At 49.6% G+C, this 23,403-nt stretch overlaps 1 protein-coding gene across 2 annotated transcripts in view; it reads right to left on the bottom strand.

Annotated features, from left to right (window-relative positions):
• Positions 1-19,178, bottom strand: part of LOC118093583 (solute carrier family 12 member 9) — a 94,072-nt gene extending 74,894 nt beyond the window's left edge. Inside the window, exons 1-3 of one of the 2 annotated variants that reach the window (XM_035132993.3) lie at positions 18,864-19,178; positions 1,002-1,136; positions 28-165 (exon numbers count right to left, since the gene is read on the bottom strand). In XM_035132993.3, coding sequence (XP_034988884.1) covers positions 28-165; positions 1,002-1,136; positions 18,864-19,062 — 472 coding nt within the window. In that variant the 5' untranslated portion in view covers positions 19,063-19,178. Of the gene's footprint in view, positions 1-27; positions 166-1,001; positions 1,137-8,004; positions 8,871-18,863 lie in introns of those variants that run through there. The other variant, XM_088669302.1, reaches the window with a different exon arrangement.
• Positions 19,179-23,403: the final 4,225 nt, after the last annotated feature.

Genomic DNA, 23,403 nt, shown 5'->3' with positions numbered 1-23,403 from the left:
TCCCAGCGAGCTTTGCATGGCACTCACCTGCCGGGGCTCCAAAGTCATCCACGACCGCCTCTACCAGCCCCAGGATGTAGAGCGCACTAGCACAAACGTTGGCCAAGAAGAACATTATGCCAATGCTGCCGCCGAATTCGGGCCCCAGCGCCCGGCTGATCATGTCTGCGCCCGGAGCGTCAAGGAGCAACGTAGAGGTCAAGGGGACCCAGCGACCCTGAGAGGCAACTAAGAGGAGGGTCTGTACCAGCACTACCATCTACACCCCATTTGGAGGGAGATTGGCAGCCTTTGCCACCCTGGTGCCCTCCAGGCATTTTGGACTATAACTCCCACCAGCTCCTAACCAGCATGGTTGGAGTTGTAGTCCAGGAGGGCATCAGGCTGAAGGCGGCCAAACTAAGGTTTGCTGCATCCACCACACAGACCAGTGCTTCTTAAACTTGGGTCTGCAGCTGTTGTTGGACTACAACTCCCATCATCCATAGCTAGTGGTCAGGGATGGTGGGAGTCGCAGTCCAACAAGAACTGGAGATCCAAGTTCGAGAAACACCGGCACAGATAGTTGCAAAGGGGTGTGTAAAGTAGAAATTGGTGGGGCAAAAGGCCAATGATGGCAGTGACGTCACCAACCCTGGGAATGGTTGGAAGTAGGAAGACAGGCAGGAGGGGGCTGGCTAAGGGCCGACTGAGGTTGGCAGGGCAGTGCCCCCTTTGCTCAAATGGACCAGCCTTCAATGAGTGGGAAGGGTCCCCCAAGGGTCATCTAGCCCAACCCGCTGTAAAGCTGGAATCCGCAGCCCACAGGCCTTGATTCCTGGTGTTGTTGTAGCACTGGGCAGCCCCGCCTGCTTGGGGCACTTGGCTGTGGGGTGCAGGCGGGAGAAGAAACCGCCCCACTGGTCGGATCCAGTTCCTAGCCCCTAGTGCATTGGCTGTAGAGGTGCTAGAAGATGCTCTAGGCCAACCGGACTCTCGTTGGGTCTGCGTGCGAAGGATACAGTAGGCGCCACCCGCATCCAAGGCCCCGTTGGTGGAGATGGCACACACCGACAGAACCGTCAGCCCGATGATGAAATAGGCCACGACGAACATGGCCAGCGACTGGAACAGCCCGGCCTGGCCCACCACAAAGCCTGTCAGCACGGAGAGAGAAACAGAGGAGGAAATATGGAGGGTGGACATTGCCCCAACTTTCCTCGCCTTCCCCCAGAGTTTCTTTAGGCCACTCCTGCACTGGAACAGGAGCCCCCAAGCAAGGACCTGAGTGCTTGCCTTAAAGGCTTCCCATGTTCCCTTACCCTCCAAGCAAGTCTTTACCCTCTCAGTGAAGAAGCCCCTTCGCCCTTTCTGGTTTTGGACAGCCATCCCAGTCCCCTTGAGGGTATCAATGGGCTCCTGACAAGCAAAAACTTCATCAGAGCCTCATGAGTAAGTCCACATAAGTTACTGGCCTGCTTAGGGGCTCAGAGTCTGCCATGATGAGAATGCAGGTTTCTAGTCCCTAAGCAAGCCGGGGTTTTAAAGTTCTATCAAGGGGACTGACAAAGGAATGAAATGTCTCTCCTCTGCTTTCCATGTGGGTCATAGAGGAAGGGGCATGCATGGAAAACAAGGGTGGTTGGTGAAGGAGAGACACAGGAATCTATGCCAGCCCCGCTCGCTCGCCTACCTAAAACTCCAGATCACCTTGGGTGACCCGGTGACTTCCTAAATACATGGCTCCTTTGTAACCTGCAGACTCCCAATTAGCCAACTAGACCAATTTATGCATGAGTTGTTGCAACACAGTAACGTGAGTCATCTTCACAGTAGCCGGGAAGGGAAGCCGCAGGTTCAAACCTCACATTCCTCTTCCGCATTCTCCTCATTGTCAACACACCAAGCGTGGGTGCTGTCCTACAGAGATCCATGCGCAGAAACAAACCGGTCCCTGCTCCCTAGGAGCTGACAATCGAAAACAGGCAATGGGAAGGCAGTGGGGGAGACATGGGAAAGGGGGGGGGAGTTAAAAGTGACCAAATGCAGCTTTATAAACTGCATAAATTTAGTAATCTGGGGGTGTCAGATTATCTTGCAGACTGGTAATGGGTTCAGCAACAGGAAACTGAGGGCTGGGCTAAATATTTTTTATTTTTTATTATCGTCATTCATTCATTCATTTGCCACCCTTCACCCTAAGGTCTCAGGGTGGGTTACAGTATTGGAGAACAGCGTTTACCAAAGGTGTCATGGACTTTGAAGACACTCGAACTCAGAACGCAAGGGAGAAACGTGCTAAGAGGAAGGCACGCTTGGCAAATCCACACCGTGGTCAACTCCCGCCTGGGAACCAATGTCCCCACTGTGGAAGGACGTGTGGGTCCAGAATTGGCCTCCACAGTCACTTACGGACTCATTGTTATGGAAGACAATCTTACTCGGCTACGAGGGATCGCCAAAGAGGAAGACAGTAGTAAAATCAATGTAAAACGACTTGCAACTGTGAAAATAAAGTGGGTGCAAAAAACAGAGACGATGTATGTGGCCTTGTTAACCATGAAAATCCTTTAATAAAACCTTTTTTAAAAAAAAAATAATACACCTGGGATCGTAGGGTGAAGGGCAGGAAGGAGGAGGGGGGGGGGAGAATACACAGCCAACACAGTTGCACCAGAATTGGCCTTAGGTGCTCAGATTGCCTTGCCTCAGTCAGCAATCTGGCTGCTGAATTCCATGCGGGCCTGTCTGTGTTGTGTACGGATGAGACACAGAAGGATATGTCGAAAACCAAGCCCTGGAGAATTTTATCACCTTGCAGTGCCTTACAGCTCTGTGAATCAAGGGATCTGTCCAAGCAAGCCCAGGAGGCACCGTTCCCTGCCAGAAGCCAGAGGCAGCGAGCCAAATGGGAAGGTGCCGTGACTGGCAATGTGCCAGAGGGCAAAAGCTCGGCAACCGGGAACAAAGGAAGACTCAAGACCTCCATCCAATTCTCCCTGCAACAGTGGCAACTAACCTATCCCCTTGCACCAGTGTTAGAAATGAGCCAGGCACCAGGCGCATTTTGCGACTGGCATGGGTCCAATTGTGACCACGTGGAGAACTCTGGAAGCCAGGTTGGCAAGTGACATCTCCATCCGGCTGGCCCTTCCGGCTTTCTTAAGCGGGTGAGCCAAAGACCTTATTTATTGCATTAATCTCCCACCTTCTTCTCCAAGGAGTACATGGTTTCCCCCCCTCCTCAGTTAATCCCCTACAACAACCCTGCGAAGTAGGTTAAGAGGCTGCGACTGACTCCAAGGTCACACCGTGAGATTCCTGACTGAGTGGGGATTTGAACCCTCGTCTCCCAGGTCCTGGTCCAACACTCTCACCACTAAACTGCACTGGCTTCTTTCTGCTATAGGGCAGCTCTATAAATGAAGTAGGTAGGTAGGTAGGTAGGTAGGTAGGTAGGTAGGTAGGTAGGTAGGTAAATAAATAAAGATGGGGAAAGCCAAGTGTCACTTTAAGAAGAATCTGATATATTGTCCTTGAAGCCTGAATTTGTTTTATTCTCGATTGCTTTGTTTGAAGTTTTAATAGGTTGTAAACTGCTTTGAGATGTTTTCTTTAAAATATAAAACAGTATAGAAATGAAACAAATACATAAATAATGCAAAATAAAAATAAAAATGACAAGACCAGGCACAGGCAAACTTGGCCCTCCAAATGTTTTGAAACTACAATTCCCATCATCCCTGACCACTGGTCCTGTTATAGCTAGGGGTGATGGGAGTTGACGTCCCAAAACATCTGGAGGGCTGAGTTTCCCTATGCCTGACCTAGAGACATTCAATTGTGGTGAACATAACCCAGGTTTAAGGTGCAATTTGGCAATTAGCTTATCTATCTGAGTTTCTAACCCTGGTTTGCACCACTATTCTCCTGCCTGGCCCCAATAACCAAAGACAGGTAAACGTACCCTATCAACCCAACAACAACAACCCTTTAAGGTAGGCTTGTCTGAGAGTATGCGACTGGCCCAAGGTCTCCAAAGCAAGCTGGATGCTGCCCACTTGGGGGTGCACTGATCCTGGCACAACCCTCCTGGCCCACCCACACCCATGCCGCTGGCAGAACCAGGCCAGAACTGTCCCTTGGCTCCAGAACCCAGCCCAGATCTTTGCGGATCCCAGCTAGCGAAGCCCTAGCAGCGTCAAACTGCTGTCCGTTCACGCTGTATCAGAGCCTCCCGGCCATCTCCACGGAAACGTTTAAGCTCTAAAGCGCCGAGGCCTGACTTATTTAGATTTATAAACTCCACCGAGTTCCCTTAAGGCCTCAGAGCTGTAAAGCAAAAACAAGGTATTGATCTGAAAACAAGCTGATTGATTTTTAAATTGAGTACATATATATCTGGCAGCAAATGGCGGCGGGGGGGGGGGGTGTGCTGTAAGAGATCTGTAAGAGGACCCAGGACAATGACACCATCGCAATCTGGGCACTGCGACAATCCAGTTTTCCAGATTTACAAAATACTGGTATTGCTGCTTTTCAGCCTTGCGGAATGTGCCTGCTACCGCAAAAGAAGAACCACTGTGAGGAAACCTTGTGGAAACCCTGTAAAAAAAAATGGGGGGGGGGAGAGAATTGGTCAAGAGACTCGAAGTGAAACCACAAGTTATGTTTAATAAGCAGAATCGAGGGAGTTGGCTGGTTTTGGTTTTAAACACAGGTTTTACAAGTATGCAACTTAATTTGCCAATTTTGGAAACCCCATCATAAAAAGAAACAAAGGAAAAAGCAAACGAATGGAAATGTGTTTTCCTCCTGAATTAAACCGTGTTATCGGCGGTGGTTTCCCCATAGGAATCACTCATGAATTCTCATCTGCTATCCAGCAACAAATTGTTTATCAAATTGCCATAGTTAAGAAGGGCAGTGCCAAAGAATGCTCCAACTACCGCACAATTGCGCTCATTTCACACGCTAGGAAGGTTATGCTTAAAATTCTACAAGGCAGGCTTAGGCAGTATGTGGACCGAGAACTCCCAGAAGTGCAAGCTGGATTTCGAAAGGGCAGAGGAACCAGAGACCAAATAGCAAACATGCGCTGGATTATGGAGAAAGCTAGAGAGTTCCAGAAAAACGTCTACTTCTGCTTCATTGACTATGCAAAAGCCTTTGACTGTGTCGACCACAGCAAACTATGGCAAGTTCTTAAAGAAATGGGAGTGCCTGATCACCTCATCTGTCTCCTGAGAAATCTCTATGTGGGACAAGAAGCTACAGTTAGAACTGGACATGGAATAACTGATTGGTTCAAAATTGGGAAAGGAGTATGACAAGGCTGTATATTGTCTCCCTGCTTATTTAACTTATATGCAGAATTCATCATGCGAAAGGCTGGACTAGATGGATCCCAAACCGGAATTAAGATTGCCGGAAGAAATATCAGCAACCTCAGATATGCAGATGACACAACCTTGATGGCAGAAAGTGAGGAGGAATTAAAGAACCTTTTAATGAGGGTGAAAGAGGAGAGCACAAAATATGGTCTGAAGCTCAACATCAAAAAAACCAAGATCATGGCCACTGGTCCCATCACCTCCTGGCAAATAGAAGGGGAAGAAATGGAGGCAGTGAGAGATTTTACTTTCTTGGGCTCCTTGATCACTGCAGATGGTGACAGCAGTCACGAAATTAAAAGACGCCTGCTTCTTGGGAGAAAAGCAATGACAAACCTAGACAGCATCTTAAAAAGCAGAGACATCACCTTGCCTACAAAGGTCCGTATAGTTAAAGCTATGGTTTTCCCAGTAGTGATGTATGGAAGTGAGAGCTGGACCATAAAGAAGGCCGATCGCCAAATAATTGATGCTTTTGAATTATGGTGCTGGAGGAGACTCTTGAGAGTCCCATGGACTGCAAGAAGATCAAACCTATCCATTCTTAAGGAAATCAGCCCTGAGTGCTCCCTGGAAGGACAGATCGTGAAGCTGAGGCTCCAATACTTTGGCCACATCATGAGAAGAGAAGACTCCCTGGAAAAGACCCTGATGTTGGGAAAGATTGAGGGCACAAGGAGAAGGGGACGACAGAGGACGAGATGGTTGGACAGTGTTCTCGAAGCTACCAACATGAGTTTGACCAAACTGCGGGAGGCAGTGCAAGACAGGAGTGCCTGGCGTGCTATGGTCCATGGGGTCACGAAGAGTCGGACACGACTAAACGACTAAACAACAACAACAAAGTATAATAGAATCATAGAGTTGGAAGAGACCACAAGGGCCATCCAGTCCAACCCCCTGCCAAGCAGGAAACACCATCAAAGCATTCCTGACATATGGCTGTCAAGCCTCTGCTTAAAGACCTCCAAAGAAGGAGACTCCACCACACTTATTGGCAGCAAATTCCACTGCCGAACAGCTCTTACTGTCAGGAAGTTCTTCTTAATGTTTAGGTGGAAACTTCTTTCTTGTAGTTTGAAACCATTGCTCAGTGTCCGCTTCTCTGGAGCAGCAGAAAACAACCCCTCTCCCTCCTCTATATGACATCCTTTAATATAGTTACAGGTAGGTAACCGTGTTGGTCTGAGTCGAAGCAAAATAAAAAAATTCCTTCAGTAGCACCTTAAAGACCAACTAAGTTTATATTTTGGTATGAGCTTTCGTGTGCATGCACGAAAGGTATCTGAAGAAGTGTGCATGCACACGAAAGCTCATACCAAAATATAAACTTAGTTGGTCTTTAAGGTGCTACTGAAGGAATTTTTTTATTATCCTTTAATATATTGGAACATGGCTATCATATCACCCCTTAACCTTCTCTTCTCCAGGCTAAACATACCCAGCTCCCTAAGCCGTTCCTCATAAGGCATCGTTTCCAGGCCTTTGACCATTTTGGTTGCCCTCTTCTGGACATGTTCCAGCTTGTCAGTATCCTTCTTGAACTGTGGTGCCCAGAACTGGACACAGTACTCCAGGTGAGGTCTGACCAGAGCAGAATACAGTGGTACTATTACTTCCCTTGATCTGTGCTATACTCTTATTGATGCAGCCCAGAATTGCATTGGCTTTTTTAGCTGCTGCATCACACTGTTGACTCATGTCAAGTTTGTGGTCTACCAGGACTCCTAGATCCTTTTCACATGTACTGCTCTCAAGCCAGGTGTCTCCCATCCTGTATTTGTGCCTTTCATTTTTTTTGCCCAAGTGTAGTACTTTACATTTCTCCCTGTTAAAATTCATCTTGTTTGCTTTGGCTCTGTTGTCTAATTTGTTAAGGTCATTCTGAAGTGTGATTCTGTCCTCTGGGGTATCAGCCACCCCTCCCAATTTGGTGTCATCTGCAAACTTGCTCAGGATGCCCTCAAGCCCATCACCCAAGTCATTGATAAAGATGTTGAATAAGACTGGGCCCAAGACAGAACCCTGTGGCACCCCACTAGTCACTACTCTCCAGGATGAGAAGGAGCCATTGATGAGCACCCTTTGGGTTCTGTCAGTCAGCCAGCTACAAATCCACTGAATGGTAGCATTGTCTAGCCCGTATTTTACCAGCTTCTTTACAAGAATATCATGGGGCACCTTTTCAAAGGCCTTGCTGAAATCAAGATAGGCTATATCCACAGTTGTACCTTGGTTCTTGAACACCTTGGTACTTGGACGTTTTGGCTCCCGAACACTGAAAACCAGGAAGTAAGTGTTCTAGTTTTTGAATGGTTTTTAGAAGCTGAACGTCCGACGCGGCTTCCGATTGAGTGCAGGAAGCTCCTGCAGCCAATCGGAAGCCGCACCTTGGTTTTCAAACGGTTTCGGGAGTCGAACAGCCTCCCGGAATGGATTAAGTTCGAGAACCAAGGTACGGCTGTAATAATAAATATCCTTGTAAAAAAGATGGCTCCTAGACATTCTGCTGTGGCAACCGTAACCTAGGTTTACAGTGATTGGCATATATATCTGAGTTTTTAAACAATGGAAGAAGATAGGGTCACGGGGCTGACCAGGAGAGCCAACCTGTTCTGGCACCATACATCACCTTTGAGAGGTTTCCGGAGCAATTCTGTGCAGAAATCCTGTAGAGGGGAAGCAAGTTGTGAACCTCCACATGTTGCCAGCTCAGCTGGCATTGGGTAAACACGCAGCCCAGGAAGTGGTGACTTTCCCCTTGCAACCACAGGTTGTGTGGTGTGTGTGTGTTGGGGGGGGGGATTACTCAGCCACCCTGCCCTGACAGCCCAAGATTTCCAGAAAACCTCAGCAGCAAAGCGAAAGGAACGCAGTCAGTGCCGGGTGAAGAAATCGAGCCACTTCTTCCAGAGCTGTGTGAGGAAAGTCCAAAGTGTCTCCACCCTGGGATTTCCACGCTTTCAATTTCTCTTTGGTTTGTTAGTTCTTTAAAAAAGAAGAAAGAGGACTTTCATAAGACCACAGAGTTATTTGAGAACAGAGGCAGCCCTGTCATAAGGCAACATGACGAAGCTGCCAGAAGGGAGGGAAGAGATTTGGGTCTCCTGTAACATCAGCAAAGTGGACTATGGCTTAGAACCATCCATGGCTGTGTCTCACCTGACAGGGAAGTTCTGCTGAGCAAGACCCACTCATTTCAACGGAGCTTGTGCAAGGGAACTTCCCAGTTATTAGTGGGGAGGGTGGGGGGACCAACTGGAATTTCCACTGCAAGCACCGAAATGCCTGGGACCGTTTCCCCATCCTGGGCCACGTATAAGTCTCTGTCACGTCCTACAAAATCACTAGCACAAAATGAAAGCCACCAGTCCACCTTAAGTCTCCAGACGGTAATTAGTTTATCAGTGGAACAAATCTCTTTCTTCTGTGCCTCCTGATGCAAACAATGTGACTGGAATCAAGTGAGGTAGTCAAAAGGATTCGACCACGTCAGCCTCAACCCACAGGTGGGAGGTGGGTTTTTTTTGGAAAGGCTCCCGTGTTCCAAAAAAAGAAGGGGAAAGAAAACGGCAGCAAGTAGAAATCTAGGGAACAAGATAGGCAAGAAGATTTTTCCGTAATGTACTCTGAAGTGCCACATCCCACAGGGCAGGGCAGACAATTCTGAGCTACATAGGCCAAGGAGCTGCATAAGGCAGATTCCTACCGTACAACTGTGTGCTTGAACTGTGATGATTTCTAGTGTGTGCCTGGGTGGCCAATGTAGAGACAGGCAGAAAACTCTTGACTTCTCCATGGCCAGAATGTAGCCTATGCTGTACAAAGATTCACTCCTGTGGCTCCACCCACTTTTGCCTCTAGCCACGCCCCTGACCAGCATGCGGCCCCCACAAGTGGGAATGCGGCCCTTTGGATTTCCCTGCTCCAGTTTTGAACATAACAAATGCCAGAGCTCAGCTATCCCTCCCTAAAAGGTAAAGGGGCCCCTGACCATCAGGTCCAGTCGTGTCCGACTCTGGGGTTGCGGCGCTCAACTCGCTCTATCGGCCGAGGGAGCCGGCGTTTGTCCGCAGACAGCTTCCGGGTCATGTGGCCAGCATGACAAAGCTGCTTCTGGAGAACCAGAACGGAAACGCTGTTTACCTTCCCGCCGGAGTGGTCCCTATTTATCTACTTGCACTTTGATGTGCTTTCGAACTGCTAGGTGGGCAGGAGCTGGGACCGAACAACAGGAGCTCACCCCGTTGCAGGGATTCGAACCGCTGACCTTCTGATCAGCAAGCCCTGGACTCTGTGGTTTAACCCACAGCGCCACCTGAGTATCCCTCCCTAGCTGATATCAATACCTCCCATTGTTTCCCATATCTTTTATTCACTTCCAAGATAAGGCTTCCCTCGCCCCCAAGCTGTATTATTCTGTCCCGCAACGGAGACTGGAGATAATGCTACTTGCAAGACTCAAAGGAGGGAAAGGTTTCTGCAGGCAGATTTTGCAAGAGGGATGACCCTGATTGACCCCCGGCTGTTTCTGGGGGAAGCTAAAAGTGATCCAGAAAGGATGATGAGCAGAGAAAATGGATTTGAGTCTTGCGGAGGAGCTCGTGGGCTGTAGACACAGCTTTAAACTGTCCCCAGCTGCCCTGATCTGTAGAGGGTGTGCCACACACACACACACACACACACACACACACACACACACACACACCCTGCCGACCGAGGAGAGGAAATTCGCGGCTCGGACTCTGCCCTCTGCTCAAACAGAGAGGATCCCAGGATAATGAGCAGATCCTGAGTCATAAGGAAGATCAGGACAGTTCTCAAAGCACCCTGTGTCCTGTTTCCCCCCATGGGGTTCAGATCAAAATATTTGAAAATGCCTGCAAGGGAACAACTTTTTGCAGACTTGTATAAGGGATATAGGAAGTGGTGCAGGAAATTGAGCTTTTCCTGGTATAGAATCCATTCTACCTTCACCACAATTAACACACACACACACACACACACAAATTGTTATCTTCAGGCTCTTTGCTCTGCATTCTGTTTGTTTTGCTTTCTGGATCCTGCACAGGACTCCCTCAACCAGCAGTTGTTGTTTTTCAAAAAAACAACAAAAAATAAACAATAAGCTTAATTAGAATAATAATTAACATAATGTTGCTGTAAGGTTTAAAACTTTGCTGGAGAACTGTGATCTTACAAAAAGCTGGCAAGAGAGAACCTTTCTACAGTACTTCAAAAGGGTGGGGGGCGGGCGCGGGGGCGAACTGTGGAAGGCACTGGAATCATAATTGGTTGCCACAGCTTTTTCATATGGACTAGAAAACTTGATTTGCTTAGGAAAGCCATTGCTCCAGATTCTGTGCCCAATCCCAAATAGAACTGTAGAGCATATTGGAGACTGCAGAAATCGCGTGCTGAAAAAGCAGAATTGAAGAGTTTCAATGAGCGATGGAAATGAGGAAGCCGGATCTCACTCCCAGAGTGCTTCTAAACCAAATGCAACGAAGAACAAAACTACCAAGCCGAATCTGTGGGAACTGAAAGGCTTTGAGTCCAAAGTCCTTGCCCCACCAACTTCAAATCCCCCGTCTGCCCCACGCAAATCAGACAGGTTGGTCACGAGTCAAAATCTTAGAAGCAAAGAACAGTTGAGTTGGAAGGTACCCCAAGGGTCATCTAGTCCAACCCCCTGCAATTCAGGAATCTTTTGCCCAACGCGGGGCTTGAACCCATGACCCTGAGATTAAGAGTCTCATAGGTGGCGCTGTGGTTAAACCACTGAGCCTAGGGCTTGCTGATCAGAAGGTCGGCGGTTCTAATCCCTGTGATGGGGTGAGCTCCCGTTGCTTGGTCCCAGCTCCTGCCAACCTAGCAGTTCGAAAGCACGTCAAAATGCAAGTAGATAAATAGGAACCGCTACAGCGGGAAGGTAAACGGCGTTTCCATGTGCTGCTCTGGTTTGCCAGAAGCGGCTTTGTCATGCTGGCCACATGACCTGGAAGCTATACGCCGGCTCCCTCGGCCAATAATGCGAGATGAGCGCGCAACCCCAGAGTCGGTCACGACTGGACCTAATGGTCAGGGGTCCCTTTACCTTTTACCCTACTGACTACGCATAAGTGGGTATTTGCAAAGAAGACTGTTCAGATTGGGACCCAGGTGGCGCTGTGGGTTAAACCACAGAGTCTAGGGCTTGCTGATCAGAAGGTTGGCGGTTCGAATCCCTGCAACGGGGTGAGCTCCCGTTGCTCGGTCCCAGCTCCTGCCTACCTAGCAGTTTGAAAGCACATCAAAAGTGCAAGTAGATAAATAGGGACCGCTCCGGCGGGAAGGTAAACGGCATTTCCGTGCGCTGCTCTGGTTCGCCAGAAGCAGCTTTGTCATGCTGGCCTATAGAGCGAGATGAGCGCCGCAACCCCAGAGTCAGACATGACTGGACCTGATGGTCAGGGGCCCCTTTACCTTTACCTTTACTGTTCAGATTACTAAGGCAAGCGAGTCAAGCCAAATGATGGCAGTCTGATTCCAGGACAAAGAACCTGCATTTCAAACAACAGAGCAGCTTACGAATAGACGTATATTTCAAATGTATTCAAAACCATGTGCCTTGTTTTGAATCCTACACTAGCACTTCTTCAGAGGATAGCTGGAGCATCTGCTCTGCATGTAGAAGGTCCCAATCCACAGTATCTCAGGTAGGGCTGGGAGAGACTCCTGCCTGAAACCCCAGAGAGATGCTGCCAGTCAGAGTGGACAATATTGAGGTAGGTGGACCAAGCTTGACTCAGTATAAGGTAGCTTCTCACACCGGGGAGAGAAAGGCTGAAGACTGAACACGGGTGATCACTTAGTGAAGGAGGGAAAAACGTGATCCAACGTCTTCCTTTCTCCCCCTAAGTAAGAGATGCTTCCATTTCTTGCAGGCCTGCCTGATTGCTTTCTCATGGGCAGCCATTTGTCATAAAAAAAATAAATGTGACCTGAGTAAAGCAGATACTCCATCTGTAGCCATTCCAGATAGGCACACGGCAAGAGACTCCGAAATACTGCCTGCCCCTCAAAAGAGAGAGGGAGGCCTGCAACGCTATCTCACTTAACAGAAATAAATCTGAAATCTTTTGAAACAAGCAAACAACATCGAACCGATTTAAGTGCTAACTGTTGGTGACAGTCACTGCATCTAGATTTAGACACAGATGTGCAAACTTCCTGCTTTGGTGCAAACGTTCTGAACTCTTGAAAACAAACACGCATTTTAACAGAGCCGACAACAGCAGTTTTGACCTAGCCCTGCTGCAATGCTTCCGTTCCTCTGAGCATGCAAAGAACTCGACATATACCGGTAATCAAAAACGTGTTTTGAAACACACACACACGTCCTCACTGCCACCATTTCGGCAACTTTGTGCCTCCCAATTTAGAGGACTCCCCAAGGCCAGGAAAGCCTCAGCCAAATCGAACCAGAAAGTCTCTTGAAGAAGCCGCAAGACTTTTGCTTCAACCGCCAACAGATTAACACGACTACACTCTGGAAGTCATTTCTGCAATTCAGTGCTCGGGTTTGGAGGGAGAAATCTTCCACATTCTCCAGGTTCTATGCCAGACACTCTCTCTACAACTGCACCACACCTGCTGCTTGATTTCCAGAGTTGGGTTCTTGAAGCTGGATTACTTTTGGGGTGCTACCGCACTTATAGAATCATAGAATTGTAGAGTTGGAAGGGACCCCAAGGGCCATCCAGTCCAACCCCATGCAATGCAAGGAATGCACCGGTAATGACAGATGCAGGCCTTGGCGGGAGGAGGGTCTGTTCTGGGGCCGTCAACAGGAGGCTAGCCATACTGACCTCCAACACTGGACCTGCTTGAGATCCATGGAGGCCAGATCCACCAACGGGAATTAGCCGTGCTGGCTAAATGGAACCTCCACATACAGAGGCAATGTATCTCTCAACAGCTGCTGCATGGGGAAACTCAGCAAGGAAGGGCTGTTGCTCTGGTCTTCCCCAAAACATCTGGCTGGCCACTGGGAGACACAAGATGCTGGACTGAACGGATTTTTTGTGCCTATGAGACGGTGCCTTAATCCAGTTGCGGTTCCAGCCCAGAACTTAGAAACAACATCACCTCTCGCACAGCCACCCTGCACACTTAATTAACAGCAAGTTGCAGCCTGAGTGCTCCATTACAGCTGCAGAAAGATATTAATCAAGACGCAAGGGGATATAACGACTGGAGTGACCCCGGCTGGCCCAAAGCCCAAGAAGAGCGAAGGCTTATTACGGCCAGCACTTACAGGCTCGCTTCCTTCATTTTCCCAGCTGCCACAACCATTTCTGAGAGAAAGCACTTTGCGATCGAACATCAGGTGTGTGTTGGGGTGGGGGGGGGGGAAGCAGGCACGCTTGCTTGCGCTCAAGCAGACTGAAGAAGCTGGTCGCAGCAAGAGAGGATCAAAGAATTGTAGAATTGTCGAGTTGGAAGGGATCCCGATGGACATCTAGTCCAACCCCCTGCAATGCTGGAAAAATAGCTAAATAATCCAACCTCTGCTTAAAAACATCCAAGTTCAATCCTCAGCATCTCCAGGTAGGGCTAGGAACATCCCTTGCCTGCAACCAATAAAAGCCACTGCCAGCCCATATGAAGACAGCTAGTGTGGTGTAGTGGTTAGAGTAGGCCCAGGGAGACAGGGCCGTCTTGAGCAGATCGCGCGCCCTGGTGCTGAGGGGCGGAGATCGCTCCGCCGCCTGCCCCGCCCTCGCAGGGCGCAATTGGTAGCCGTGCGGCGCCCTCCTTCCCAGGCCGGCGCCCAGCTTACCAGCCCCGCGCCATGGTGCACTGCGCCACCGGGGGTCTACGACGAGCCGGGCCTGCAGGGAGACCAGGGTTCAAATCCCCACTCAGTCCTGAAGCCCACCAGGTGAACTTCCTCTCAGCCTAACCTACTTCAGAGGACAGTTGTGGGGATTAAATAAGGAGAGGGAGCACCATAGACCTGTGTTGAGCTCCTATGAGAAGGAGGTGGGATATACCGGTAAATGCAATACAATAACCAATTGGGCTGACATATGGGATGTTAGGGGAGGAGTGGTACCTCTGGTGGGGGACACGTCATCCTCCTTCTGGGGGAGTTTGTCCACCTTCGGTCCCCACCCTGCACTCAGCTCTCACCTGTGGCTCCTAGAAGGTGTCAGCATGCGACAGCAGCCACACCCCAGGAAATGGCTTCGACTGGCTGGCTAAACCAAGTGAGGGGAGCTGATGGGTCTCAAAACTTCAGCGAGTCAGGGACTTCTCCTGCAAGTAAAGACAGGCTCTGGCGGATTGAACGGATGAGCCCAGCGGTCAAGAAGGTGGTTTCTGCACATGCTGTAGAGGGAAGTGAGGGGCAGATGGGGCTTGTCCACCTGGGAAGGTGGCCCATCTAGGAGAAGGAAAACTCTGATCCTAAAGCTCTGCTGCCTTGTGGGCTATCTTTGGAAGAAGAAAAGGCAGCTTTCCAAACCGCATGTCGTGACATGTTACTGTGTCAGCTGCAGTGTGTGTGGCTGTGTCGTGTGAACGCTCCCCGAGTTCCTCCCGGGGCTGGAAAAGAGTGAGTTTAACCTCCCGTTTGCTAGTGAAACTGAATTACTGTGTCATGAAATGACGCATGTCTAAAAAGTGTGTCACACCAACATAAAAAGTTTGGAAAACTCTGGAGTAAAAACCGTACACAAATCTGGAGTGCAGTCCCTAAGATGGTCGGATGGCTCTTTGGACGCCTCCCTCCGGCAACTCCTGCAGCCAAGCTGGTGCCAAACGTCTTGCTTTGCTTTCCTTTGGACCCCATCAGGGAGGCAGAGGGAAGGGGGTCTTGTCGTCTGGCCAGCCCAGGATCTCCAGACACATTGCTCAGGTTTGCACCACGGAGAGGTAACTTCAGTGCTGCTAACACAGCAGTTTGACTTTGCCCCCGGAGGCACACTCTATTGTCTCTCAAGACAGACGGATGCCAATGACAGGCCAGGCTGCCTCAGTCCTCCCTGGCTCACCCCCGGACACCAGCTGCCTATTCTCTCCCCAAGTCCAATTCAAGCTGCTGGGTAAAGGCCCAAAGCCCATCCCTCCCCAACCTGGTGCCCCCTCCAGATGTTTCGGACTACAACATCTCCATCAATCCCAGCCTGGTTCCCTGCAGGCGCTTCAAATTCACCGCAGGCGGGTAGGCCAAGGAGTAGTATTTATAGCCCAGAACAGAGGTGGGCATTTGCAAAGGGGTTAGGTAGCCATTACTGCAATAACATGAGTGGGGCAAGTTCATAAGAGGCAGCAGCCTTGGATTGTATGGTGACCAAAGGAGAGACCAAAAGCAGAGGGGCTGCGGTTGTTTGTCAGGGTTTTATAAAAGGGAGGTAGAAATTAACTGCTAAAAGTGTGAGAGTATTACTAGACAGCATCTTAAAAAGCAGAGACATCACCTTGTTGACAAAGGTCTGTATAGTTAAAGCTATGGTTTTCCCAATAGTGATGTATGGAAGTGAGAGCTGGGCCATAAAGAAGGCTGATCGCTGAAGAATTGATGCTTTTGAATTATGGTGCTGGAGGAGACACTTGAGAGTCCCATGGACTGCAAGAAGATCAAACCCATCCATTCTGAAGGAAGCCAGCCCTGAGTGCTCACTGGAAGGACAGATCCTGAAGCTGAGGCTCCAATACTTTGGCCACCTCATGAGAAGAGAAGACTCCCTGGAAAAGACCCTGATGTTGGGAAAGATTGAGGGCACTAGGAGAAGGGGACGACAGAGGACGAGATGGCTGGACAGTGTTCTTGAAGCAACGAACATGAGTTTGACCAAACTGCGGGAGGCAGTGGAAGACAGGAGTGCCTGGCGTGCTCTGGTCCATGGGGTCACGAAGAGTCGGACACGACTAAACGACTAAACAACAACAAAATTAACAGAAGAGGGGTCTTTGTGGGGCATAGGCCACTAGTGCAAATAGTATGAGGGCTTAATGTGGTGATCAGGAACCCTATAGCAGGCTTCCTCAAACTTCGGCCCTCCAGATGTTTGAGACTACAATTCCCATCATCCCTGACCACTGGTCCTGCTAGCTAGGGATCATGGGAGTTGTAGGCCAAAAACATCTGGGGGGCCGAGTTTGAGGAAGCCTGCCCTAGAGTGACACTGTATTCCAGGCGCCAGATAGGGGGGGGGGAGTTCTGGGGAGTAAGGCTAGAGGGTGCAGCTGAACTCGAGGTCCCCGCAAAGCAATGCAGGGTTTAAAGAGTGGCTCTGGGTCTTGTAAGACAGTGGTTCTCAGTGTGATGGAAGATTCAAGGGCCATCAAATAAACATTTAAACATTTCAGTGTGGTGTAGTATAGTATAGTATGACAATATCTTTTTTATTCGCCAAATATGGGTAGATATCTTTCCAAAAGGAGAGCAAGAACATCAAGTGATTCGGAGGAAGACCAGAAAAGAGAAAGGCTTCTTTGTGTTGATGAGATGGTGAGAGTTCCCAGCAAAAGCAAGCTCATGCCTCTCACCGAGCTTGCATACATCCTTAAGGTACATAAGAGTTTATAATTATATTTTGGAAATTATTTCTGCTCTTACGTAGCTGCATTGTTTTATACCTTCTGGATGTCCTGTGATAATAAGGTAAAGGACCCCTGGACAGTTAAGTCCAGTCAAAGGCGACTGTGGAGTGCAGCGCTCATCTCACTTTCAGGCCAAAGGAGCCGGCGTTTGTCCACAGACAGCTTTCCGGGTCATGGGGCCAGCATAACTAAACCATATCTGGCGCAAAGAAACATCGTGACAAGAGCCAGAGCTCATGGAAATGCAGTTTACCTTCCCCGCCACAGTGGTACCTATTTATCTACTTGCACTGGTATGCTTTCAAACTGCTAGGTTGGCAGAAGCTGGGACAGACCAACAGGAGCTCACCCCGTCGCGAACCGCCGACTTTCCGATCGGCAAGCCCAAGAGGCTCTGTGGTATAGACCACAGTGCCACTTGCGTCCCTTACTTTACCTGTGATCATATTATAAATAGTTGTGTTCTATGTTTACACTGCCACAAGTTGTTGCTTCAGCCCAGTATATACCTGAAGGAGCGTCTCCACCCCCATCATTCACTGAGTTCCAGCTCCGAGGGCCTTCTGGCGGTTCCCTCACTGTGAGAAGTGAGGTTACAGGGAACCAGGCAGAGGGCCTTCTCGGTGGTGGTGCCTGCCCTGTGAAATGCCCTCCCATCAGATGTCAAGGAAATAAACAACTATCTGACTTTTAGAAGACATCTGAAGACAGTCCTGTTTAGGGAAGTTTTTTCACTTTAATTCTGTTGGGAGCCACGCAGAGTAGCTGGGGAAACCCAGTCAGATGGGTGGGGTATAAATAATAAATTATTATTATTATTCATCTAATGTATTTCTTATCAATGAAAAATTCGGGGTGGCACAAGCAAGTCTTTATCGAGAAAGTGTGGCCCAGAGAAAAAAGTTTGAGAACCACTTACTTAGGGTGTTAAGGAAGCTGGCATTTGGTGGGGTTGGTGGGGGAAGTTGCCAGGCTAGTTAAAAGGTCCCAAAGTAGGGCACTGATGTGCTAGATAAGCTACGGGTTAGTGTAGGAGTTAGGACCTTATGAGGACTTAGAAGACTTGGTTAATTATAATGTGCTGTTGGGGAGGGTGCCCCGAAGCCAAGAGGAAGTCAGCAGACAGTCACTAGGATTTAATTCTCACTGCAGGAGTCGGCTCTGATCTGTTCCACTCCAGACAGCAGAGTTGTTGGCAGGGAAGTAACATGACCAAAAGCATAAATGATAACCCCTGCCCATAGAAACCTAGGATCACAGGGAGAAGGCTTCTAGCCGACATTGCTCCCTGAGATGCTAGCTTTTTATGAACAGAGGGCGTATTTTGGATAACATACTATGAGGAACATCTATAGAAGCCCTCACCTGGACAAAGGCTTATTGCCTCAGGGAGAACCTGGGTTAAACAGGAAGGACAACAAGTTCAGGGGAAGAGATGGCAACCTCTGAACAGACTGAGCTTTAAAACAGAGAGCCTTCATCTCAAATGCATCTTCTCACTAGCAGCAGGGAATCCTGTGGCCTAGTATATTACTGGATTCCCATCGGCCCTGGAGGATCCCTCCTGCCCAGTCAGGCCGGCACTGTTCCCTTGCCACTCCAAGGCAAGTTTCCAGTGAGCGACTGGAGATCACCTAACGCCTACAGCGGCAACGATGAGGCTAAAACCAAAGGGCTGCTCCCTCCCCTGGTTCTCCAGCTCTGAGAGCCAGGTTTCCTGAGCATAGGCAAAGTGCTAGCGCTTCCCCGCCGCCTCCAAACTGAGCTTTTCGGGTCAGGCGGCTTCTTAAGACGCGGTACGGTCTCCGCCAGGCGCGCTGAACTCGATTTCCGAACTAAATAATAAAAGTCATAATACAAGCCAGATTCCTACAGCCACGCAGGGAAAGCCCCACTCACCGAGGCGCAGGAAAAGCACCACGCTGAACATGGAGAGCAGCGTGGGCACGACGACGCCCAGGAAGGTGGGCAGCTTGCGCGCCCCGGCGGCCCTGGCCGCGGACGGCTCCGCTTCCACCGAGACGCTGCTGCATAGCCGGTAATTCAGCAGCGGGCTCCGTTCCGACGGCCCGACGGAGCCTCCCGCGGGCCGGGGCATGGTCTTGACTCGCTCGGACAGCGCTGTGGCGCGCGGGACCCGACGTGACGGGTGTACGACGGCCAGGCCCGCCGCCGGCACCTCTAGGGCGCAACCGGCCCGCCCCGAAACGCCGCCCCCGGCGCCGCCCCGATCCCCGCCTCCTGCCTTGACGGGCCGGAGCGAGCTCGGGCTGGGCTCCTTCTGCCGGGGAAGACGGGAGGGGAGCGGGGAGCGGCTTATTCGGAAGTAAAAGGTCTCTCCCGAAAGCGAAGCTGCTTGAGTAGCGCGGAGGAGGCAGAGGGAAGCCGGCGCCCGAGCCACCTCCAGGTGCACGCACACACGCACACATGCACGCACGCAGGTCTACTCGGGAGTAAGTGGTTCCGCTAGAGCCGGAGGGTTTCTGCTCTGGACCGGATTGAGTTCAACAACCCCCTGCGCTCAGTTTTGGATGGGTCGACTTACTCCCGTGCACAAGCGCACGATGGGGACTTTTGCCCCGTGCACAGCCTGCGCTTAGGGCAAAGTCCTAACAGCAGCCCGAGCCTTGTGCGTGTTTACTGGGAAGCAAATCCCACAAATTATGCACGTGCGCGTGCGTGTTACTTCCGAGTAAACCTGCACAGGATCCGGCGGCCCGGCTCCAGAACTCTGTAGCATCGGAATCGGTGCCGGGGCTTGCTTCCGAGTAAGCAGGCGTAGGGTTGAACTGCAGCAAAGGGGCTCAACCTTTCCCAGTGAACACGTGTTCATTAAGGCTTTTCCGGAAGTAATCGCTTTTAAATAATCGGAAGCACACGACGGTGAAAATGGAGATGGGTGCCATGACCCCTATGTCTGCACCCGCATGATATACGGTACAGTGGTACCTCGGTTTATGAACACAATTGGTTCCGGAAGTCTGTTCATAAACTGAAGCGTTCATAAACTGAAGCGAACTTTCCCATTGAAAGTAATGGAAAGTGGATTAATCTGTTCCAGACGGTCCACGGAGTACTTAAACTGAAGCGTTCATAAACTGAAGCGAACTTTCCCATTGAAAGTAATGGAAAGTGGATTAATCCGTTCCAGACGGGTCCGCGGAGTACTTAAACTGAAGCGTTCATAAACTGAAGCATGGGTGTAATTGGTTCCGGAAGTCTGTTCATAAACTGAAGCGTTCATAAACTGAAGCGAACTTTCCCATTGAAAGTAATGGAAAATTAATTAATCCGTTCCAGATGGGTCCACGGTGTTCATAAACCGAAAATTCATAAACCGAGGTTCCACTGTACCTGAAAGGCCAGGGTTCCCATCTCCGCTCAGGAAAGAAGTTTACTGGTTAAGCCTGGACGAGTAACTCTCCTTTGGCCACACCTACTTCACAGGGTTGTTGTGGAGGATAAAATGGAGAGGCCAACTCTTAAAAGGAAAGGTGGGATAGGAATGAAATAATAAAGTAATGCAAAGCCTGCGTTTTGGAAAGGAGGTGGTGGCATTAGATCCAGGGGGGATTCCTGCATTGCGGGGGTTGGACTAGATCAGGCACCCCCAAATTCAGCCCTCCAGATGTTTTGGGACTACAACTCCCATCATCTCTGACCACTGGTCCTGTTAGCTAGGGATGATGGGAGTTGTAGTCCCAAAACATCTGGAGGGCCGAGTTTGGGGATGCCTGGACTAGATGACCCTTGGGTCCCTAGCAACTGTACAATTCTATGTGATTTCTGTCAAAGTACAGTATGCATGTTTATGTCTGGGTTTTAAAAAATGGGCCTCTTTTGCTTTGGCCTTTGCCCGGGCCACTTTAAAGTTCAACAGATGTGCTGCTACTCACCTGTAAGCCTCACCTGTTGAATTCCCACCTGTCACAGAGACGTTCAATGCAGCCGAAACAAACCCTGGCGGGTTTGGCTCACTTCAACGCAACAAAATAATAGCAGCACCTTCAGAACACTAAAAACAGCAGCTGTAAGAAGAGTGTCGGGAAGCCCTTTTTGAGCTTGAGGGCCGCAGTTCCCTTTTGAGTAACCTTTTGAGGGCCGCATGCCAGACAAAAGTGAGTGTAGCAGCAAACACAAGTGTCCCCTTTGTGAAGTACATCCACACATCCCTCTCTCTGCTCCCTCCTGAAAAGCAAGAGGCAGAAAAGTTCCAAGGACACATTGCAGCCAGGCAAAGAAATGCAAAGCAGTGTGGCCTGATGAGGGAGCTAAGGACGAAACTGGCGGGGTCACATCTGGTCTCGGAGACTGAATACACCCCCATCCCTGAGTTACAGCATCAAAACAACAGAGAGAAGGGAAAGGGGAAAATGGTAAGCAGTGAGTGAGTCACAGAATCAAATAATTATAGAGTTGGAAGGGACCCTGAGGGTCATCTAGTCCAACCCCCATTGTTGGACCAAAGTAGACCTGCTGAAATAAAGTCCATTGGTTTCAGTGAGTCTTCACTAAATTGGATAGGACCCAGCAACTCACAGTTGCAAACTTTTCAAACAGCTCTTAATAGCAGCCATTCCTCCTGTTAAGCTCTTGCTAGCCTGTCCATTTTCATTAAGAGCGGAGACAGATGTTGGTGACCGGCTACGTTTTTGTTTTCTTAAAAAGGGAGGGGGTGGTCAGCCATGGTGTGCTTCTTTCCCCCCAGCAGTCACAGCTGCAGTCTGAAACCGGCCCCCCACTACCTACGCTTCCATTTTAACACTTGTGGTTAGAATGTCAGACCAGATTTTGTCTTCCTCCCCACTTTGCGTGAGGTCTAGCGGCTGTAATGAAGAATTCTGGAGAAAACGGAAGTTTGCTCACTATTTTTGAGACATTTCAGTTGGTTCTAGCAAAACTGGATTTTTCTTCTCGTGGAATCAGAACCATAACAGAGTCATCTAGTCCAACCCCATGCAATGCAGAAATTGCAGCTAGATAATTTTGAGCCTTTCTCTCCCTCCCTCCCTCCCTCCCTCCCTCCCTCTCCACCCCCTTTACCTATTATTCTTTCCTGCACTGACTCACCTATCTTTATTTTCCTCCCATTCTGTTTTGCTTTCCCAGGAAGTCCCCAACCCCAGTTGATTTAAGAAGCCCTTGCAGCCATGCGCACCTCCCCAGCCACTGGAGAAACCCGAGACATAAAATAGAAAAGCAATTAAAGCAGCAATAAAAGCAGAGAATGAAACTGGAAATTAAACTCTGTGTCTGCAAAAGGCAGAAGAGGAGCAGCTCCCTGGCTATTCAGAAGTATCCCCATGAATTCTCCCTGGAGGATTGGTGGCCATCGTTACAGGGTCGGTGGGAATAAGGGGCTTTTTACAGGGCTTGGATGTGCTGGTTGAAGGAGTCCAGTCTCTGCGAGGAACTCAGCTGTGTCAGTTCTGCATAGGTAGCATAGTTCAGGAAATAAAATGGGGGGGGGCGGGTTTGGATAGGGGGATTATATTCAGAGCATAGGAAGATCAGATGAAAAGCTCATCCGATCCAGCAGCTGGCTCAGAAGCCCCAGAAAAATCACAAGGAGAGTATGTAGGACCCTCTCTCGTTCATTGCAGCAAGGTAGACTGCTTCCAAACATGGAGGTGCCACTTAGGTGGCGAATCACACAGAGCTGCTTTCCTGGAGTTTATCAAACTATATAGGCAGTGTGGATGGCAAGATATTTATGGCTGCCAACCTTTTAAGCAACTGCTGCAGCTGTGTCTTTAAAAGCAGCTGGTGTGTAGACTGCTACACACAGTCTACAAGCAGCTGCTATGGAAAAGCTCCAGCTTCTGATTTCTGTCACCCATTCTCCAGCCAGCATTATGTGACCACTGAGGATGTTCAGTCTCCACTCGGACCACTTAAGGATGGGAATTTCACTAATACAGTAGTATCATGCACCAGGGTGGCCTAGTGGTTAGCGTATCAGACCAGGACCTTGAGAGACCAGGGTTCAAATCCACATTTGGCCATGAAGCTCACTGGCTGACCTGGAGGCAGTCATAGAATAGTAGAGTTGAAAGGGACCCCAAGGGCCATCTAGTCCAACCCCCTGCAATGCAGGAATCTCAGCTAAAGCTTCCATGTCACTGCCTCTCAGCCTAATGTCGTTGTTTGACAGTGGAACAGATTCCCTCTGGAGGTTGTGGAGCCTCCATCCTTGGAAGTTTTTAAGCAGGGGTTTGGTGGCCATCTGTCAGGGATGCTTTAGTTGAGATTCCTGCTTTGCAGCGGGGTGGACTAGATGTCCCTTGGGGGTCCCTTCCAATTCTGTGATTCCTTGAGGTCCTTGGAGAAAAAGGTGGGAGATAACCGCAATCAATCAATTAGACTGGGGGGGGGGGGTTGAGCCCTGTGGTTCTGTGATTGTAACAAAGAAAACTGAGTTAGAAGTCAATCAGATTGG

Source organism: Zootoca vivipara, chromosome 5, assembly GCF_965207765.1.
Source record: "Zootoca vivipara chromosome 5, rZooViv2.hap1.1, whole genome shotgun sequence".
Lineage (NCBI taxonomy): Eukaryota > Metazoa > Chordata > Lepidosauria > Squamata > Lacertidae > Zootoca > Zootoca vivipara.
This window is presented reverse-complemented; position numbering and strand designations above follow the sequence as displayed.